Source organism: Papaver somniferum, chromosome 4, assembly GCF_003573695.1.
Source record: "Papaver somniferum cultivar HN1 chromosome 4, ASM357369v1, whole genome shotgun sequence".
Lineage (NCBI taxonomy): Eukaryota > Viridiplantae > Streptophyta > Magnoliopsida > Ranunculales > Papaveraceae > Papaver > Papaver somniferum.
In genome coordinates, this window is record NC_039361.1 from 107,166,147 (window position 1) to 107,172,557 (window position 6,411).

General features: G+C 38.4%; 1 protein-coding gene across 1 annotated transcript; it reads right to left on the bottom strand.

The window, feature by feature from the left end:
- Positions 1-4,968: 4,968 nt before the first annotated feature.
- Positions 4,969-5,613, bottom strand: LOC113272954 (zinc finger A20 and AN1 domain-containing stress-associated protein 1-like). Its single transcript, XM_026522736.1, has one exon. The coding sequence runs from the start codon at positions 5,611-5,613 to the stop codon at positions 5,089-5,091; it is 525 nt and encodes a 174-aa protein (XP_026378521.1). The 3' UTR covers positions 4,969-5,088.
- Positions 5,614-6,411: the final 798 nt, after the last annotated feature.

Below are 6,411 nucleotides of genomic sequence, written 5' to 3' on the forward strand. Positions count from 1 at the left end.
GTGGTGACGTTAATATTGATCCAAGGCTGTTTGATATTGAGAATGAGAGCATAAGTTCCGCCGAAAGTGCTTTCATGGATGCTATTCCGACCTTGGAGGAGGTTAAAGAGTTTTTTTTTGATTTAGGAGCGGACTCTGCGCCTGGTCCAGATGGCTTTACAGGTTCTTTCTATAGACAATGTTGGAACATTATTTCTAAAGATCCCTTTAATGCCATTGCAAACTGTTGGGCTATGCGTAAAACTCCCAATGACATTAACTCAAGTTTTATAGTTCTCATTCCTAAAAATAACAAGTCTGATGCTATCAAGGATTATAAGTCAATTGGTTTGAGTAATTTTTTCTTCAAATCATCACTAAGATTTTGTCTACCAGGCTTGGTACGGTGCTTAATAAGTTGATTTCTGAAGAGCAAGTGGCTTTTATGAAAGGAAGGAATATTCATGAAAATATAGCTTTGGCGTCTGAGTTGATCAATGACATTGGCATGGAAAGGAAACATGGTAATGTTGGCCTCAAACTGGATATTACGCAAGCTTTTGATACGGTGAGTTGAGAGTTCATCACTGAACTTTTTAGGCAATATGGTTTTTCCGAAAATTGGTGTTCATGGATCCTTAATATTCTGAATTCGGCTCGGATTTCTGTGATGATAAATGGCAGTCCTGAAGGTTTCTTTAGCATCTCTAGAGGCTTGCGCCAAGGTGATCCTCTTTCACCTTTGATTTTTGTCCTTATTGAAGATGTTTTAAGCCGCAATCTCTCTAAACTTTTTGCAAGGCGAAGTATGCACTCTATGGTTAGCAAGAAAGGTGTGGCCCCTACGCATCTACTATTTGCAGACGATATTCTTATTTTCTACAGAGGTAATCTTCATAGTTTACAAAATTTGAAGGATATGTTGGGAATGTACCAATGTTCTTCTGGCCAATATGTAAGTTATGCCAAAAGCAAGTTTTATTAAAGAGGTGGCACTGGCTCTCGTGCTATTGTTATAGCTAACTATTTGAGAATGGAAAGATCCTTTTTTCCGGACAAATACTTGGGAATTCAATTGAAGCCTGGTATTGTTCGTCACATTCATGTTCGTCAAGTGGTGGAGAAAATTATGGACAAGTTGGCCGGCTGGAAAGGTAAGCTTTTATCCTTTCAGACCATACTTGTTTTGATTAGATCAGTAATTTCTAGCTATGTTCTTCATTCCATGGACATCTACAAGTGGCCATGAATGGTTATTAAGAAGGTTGAGAGGGACATTAGAAATTTTATGTGGTCGGGTGATGCTGAGAAACGAAAGTATTTTACGGTTCTTTTTGATGAATTGTGCTGATCGAGGCGTGAAGGTGGCCTTGGCCTTAAGAAGTTGTTGGATGTTAATAGGGCTATCCTCGGTTTTTCCAGGGATCAGATTGGTTTACAACTTTGTGCAAACGCACACTCGATCAATTATAGGTAATGGTTCTAATACTTCCTTATTTTTTGATAATTGGTGTGGGGATTTTTCTATTGCGAAGCGGCTTGGAATTTTTTTTAAAGGGCCAAATGATTTCACAGCAAAGGTGAGTGATATTATTGTTGATGGTGCTTGGGCCATACCTCCTCGCTTGAGAGATTTGATGATTTGTTGTAATATTGATATTGAAAATCTACCGCTTATTGCTGGTGGAGATGATTACAAAATATGGGATTTGGATAACAAGGGCGTTTTTTCAGTCAAGTCTGCAAAGGCTGCTATTAAGGCGGCCGCTGAAGTTTTACCTATTGCATCTTTGTTCACTAGGAAAATTGTACATCCTACTTTGAGTGTGCAATATTGGAAAATCTGGACGAAACAATGTTAACTAAAGATAATATTATCAAGAAGACTGGTAGGAGTATGCCTACGATTTGCCTCCTGTGTAGGAAGAATGATGAGACAATAAGCCATATCACTTGGCATTGAAGAGTTGCTGATAGAATCTGGGCTGGGGTGGCAACTATCTTTAATCTGCAGCCCAATGAAGATCTGGTGGCCTCTTACAAGGTTGCCAAAGTCCGGAGCAGGATGATAAAGGACTTATGGCTAGTTGTTAATCTTGCAATTGTCACAAAATTATGGAAGATGCGCAACAAGGTGGTTTTTGAAGATTTTAAGATGTATTGGCTTGGTTTTAAAGGTAGAGTTTACCAGGTTATCCACGATAACTCGATTAGAATAAAGGTCCATATGTATAATACGCAAGAAGATCTTCGTGTCTTGAATTATTTCAGGGTGCAACATAGATCAAGCAAGTTTTCAACTCCGAAAGAGGTTAGTTGGTTTCCTCCTAATCCTGGTGAAATAATGATTTGTTGTGATGGTGCTTCACTTGGCAATCCATCCAAGCTGGAGCTGGTGTCACTTTTAGAGATGCTAATGCAGCGGTTCTAGGAGTTCTATCGGTTCTCCTTGGCTGTCAAACCAATTTTTTTGCGGAAGTGTGTGCTGTTATTTATGGAGCGATGCTAGCAAAGAGGTGGAATGTTAAAAACCTTTGTATTCGTTCGGATTCGATGAGTTGCATTCAAGCTTTTCAGAAGGGTGAGTTGCCTTGGAAGCTAGTTTCAAAGTGGAAGCTCGCGAATTTTTTTTATGATAACATTCGTTATGTTCATAACTATAGAGAAGTTAATTTTTCAGCAGATGCTTTGGCCAAACAAGCATGTTTGTTGGCTGAAGATATTTTTGAATTTTATGAGGGTGGGCCAGGCTTTATTCTATCTGTAGAGTGGCCTGGAGAGGTATACTTTCGTTTCAAATAGGTTGGACTAGTGGTGGCCTCACGGCTAGCGCTAGTTTAATCTAGTCCCCGTACAGTTGTCGTTTATTTTTAATTTTATTGACCGAGTAAAAAAAAAAGATCCCATCTTTCTAATTTTTCTTTTTTTTTTTTTTTGAATGGAAAATATAGCTGAGATGAAAAGTATGTGTACGTATTTATAGGTTGACAAACCGAATCACGACGGAATATCGCAAACACAGGAATCCTATAGTAAAAGCAAAGTATACTGGTTGCCTATTTATTTTCCTGGTAATAAGAGCATCTCCAATGGAGCCTTAGTGTGGTTCCTACGTGGGTGTCAATTGACGACATCCTTGAAACCATTTTTCCTTATTTGTAGGAAAGTTAAGATAATCATCTCCAACGGAAGATCTTAAAAGAGAAACCTCCTTCGATATAGTTTGAAAATTAATGGATGACATGGATTCATCACATCCTTTAAGACAACCTCTAAAATCAGAGGATGGCTTATAGGATGTCTAAGTAACCGACGTACACACCATCCTCACATTCAGTCTCCACATTCCCGTAGGAGAAGAATTTTTTGCAAAAAAATGAATAAAACCTACGTGGCCAAATAAATAGGAAGTAGAAGATCTCCCGTTGGAGATGCTCTAATGGCCGACATGACACGTTAATCAGGATCGATAAAGTGGTGGGTCCACTTAATGGGTAAAAGTGGGATCCACTATGATGACATGGTGTGGCTACTATTAACGTTTTACTTCCCGGAGGTTGTGACTCTGTTTGCCGGGTTTGGGATATTTGTGCTCTCTCTGGACATGGCTGCAGATCCACACGTTATATAACTGGATATATCTCACGACACGACAGTGAAGTGCTGGGATCTTCGGAATGGCTGGACGATGGGAACACCAGCTCATCCTAAGAAATGTTAGAATTTTTATAAACTTAAACTCTCGATAATGCTAGGAGATATGCGAGCATGGTAGTTAGAGTTACTCGTATAGAGCTTCTAATAAACTAGAAGTTGAAGCCAGACTTCTCTCTGTAAAACTCACTTTCTAACGTAAACCGTCATTCACATACAACTAACCGTCTCACAGTAGTTATGCTTTCAAATTAAGCCATAGACGTCCTTAGCAAACGCTAGCTAGTTCTAGAATTCTAGAATTCTCTTAGCTTCTTTTGTTGATACATACCAAATTAACAACAGACTATATAGATTATACGTTCCCAACAAGAAATCTGTTAGGTCAATGACACAGTTCATCCAGCAGAGCCTCATACTTTTGTTTCTGCGGGTCCAAACTATAACATAATGAAATTTAGACTTCCTGAAGGACACTTTTACCACAGTATGCTTTCTGGACAAAAGGCATTAATTGTAAATCCAGTGACTGTCAATAAGGAGACCGTGATGTGTACCTGAGGTCTGGAGCCTGGAGATGACATGAAAGCTTCTTGTTCTGGGACTGAAGAGTCGACATAACTTTCAGCAAACTCGAAAGATTGTGCAGCCTGGTTCACTGGATAGTGATGCTGCAATATACACCCTATCTTATGACATAACTAGCTCAACACTTGGTATGAGTGAGGCTGACAAGATTGATTAAGATGTGGAAAAAAGCAGAAATTGCAACACCAGAAACTCGCCCACTCAATTACAAACCACATGAAGATATTAGACGTTTCTATTCAGGTTCGGTATAGACTGATTGGTGGTTGGCATCCTCCTACAGTTCCTGCTCGTATTGCTTCTTTAGTTAATAGGTACTGACAGCACTTCTTCTTGGTAGTTCATTCTTTTGTTTTTCTGTCAATTCAATTGAAAATAATATAGCTTATGAATTGTTTTGCATTCTATAACCAGTACAAGTCTACTTGTCCTAATTCAAAACTTATTGCTTCGGTATGAAATCATATATTTATGCAAGTAAGTTACCATAAGAAATTCAAGAACAACTCCCTTCTAAAGAGGAAGCAATCCGAGAAAAAGAAAAATAGCATTGCAAACCTTCAATACATCTCTTTTGCAGTGAGTATATTCAAAAAGTATACGAATGTAGTGAAAAGAACGGTACATGGATATTCATGCACGTACATATTGTCACTACGAAGCTGCGTACATTTTGGAAGCTATAAGAGAGCATATATATCTTATGTACGTGTAACCTTTCTTGCTTCAACTCTTAGTTATGCTGCATAATAAGTATATACGAATTCCATAATTATCGGGAAAGATGCTAGTTTAATTACATGTAATCTTTCATGTTTCAAGAAAACAAAAAAAATTACATTCAAATTGGAAAACAAATCTATGCAATTAAAATCTTTCAATCTTGTCTGCCTTGACCTGTGGATTCAGTTTTGCTATTGTTTCTTTTCCAGCGGCCTTGTAGTCGAAGTCACATGAATGCTTCTCAGGGTAGCGATGCATAGAGCAGAAAACTGATCCGCACTTGCACTTGATCCCTGTCAACCCCACTTTCTTGTTACAACTCAAACACCTATTCTTCACTACTGCACCACTTTCTCCTCCAGATGTTGCTGATGATGATGCAGAACTCGACAAAGCTGTAGTAGTCTCCTTCGCAGCAACATTAGAATCATCTGTAGGGTAGTTCGCCTCTGATTCCTTTGGAGAGGTTGTCAAAGCTTTCTTAGGGTTTGCAGACTTCTCAAAAGCGGCTTTGGCTAAAAGAGATTGTTCTTCTTCTTTAAGATGATCTCTATAACACTTGCTGCACATATCCAAATTCGCTGCTGTTCCAAAAAACCCACATCCTTTTGCACAACGTTTATGTGCCACTGGTTGCTCGCATCCACTAAAACTGTCTTGTGATCCCATCTTTCTAGGGTTTTTTTTTTTTCTGAATGGACTTTTTTCTTTTCTGAATGGAAAATATAATTGAGACGAGAACTTGTGTACGTATTGTATATTTATAGGCTGAGAAGCCGAATCTCAAAGGAATAAGAATCCTCTAGTTAAAGGAAAGTATATATACTATACTAGTTGCCTATTATACTGCCGGAGATATACGAGTTACTACCACCGTTTTACACTAGTTTGGCAAGTCATAGACGTCCTTGGAAAACTCTAGTCTCTAGATAATTCTAGAATTCTCTTAGCTTCTTTCGTTAATACTTACCAAACAACAGACTGTATAGATTATTCTAGATTCGTCCAGTAAATACAAATTACTTTTCCAACAAGAAATCTGTTAGGTCAATGACAATTCATCGAGCAGAGCTTCTTTCTGCAGGTGCAAAATATAACATAAAGACATTTAGACTTCCTGAAGGACACTTTTACCACAGTATGCTTGCTCAACAAAAGGCGTTAATTGTAAATCCAGTGACTGTCAATAAGGAGAGCCTGATGTGTACCTGATCAAGTCCGGATCCTGGAGGTGACATGAAAGATGTTAGGCGTTTCTAATCAGGTTCGGTATGGACTGATGCTTGGTGGTTGGTCCTCTCCTACTGTTCGTGCTCGTACGGCATCTTTGGTTACTAGTGACAGCACTTATCCTTGTTAGTTTTTCTTTTGTTTTTTGTTATTCAAAAGAAAATAATAACGCTTATGCATTAATTCGCATTCTCTAACCAGTACAAGTATACTTGTCCTAATTAAAGAGACGATTTC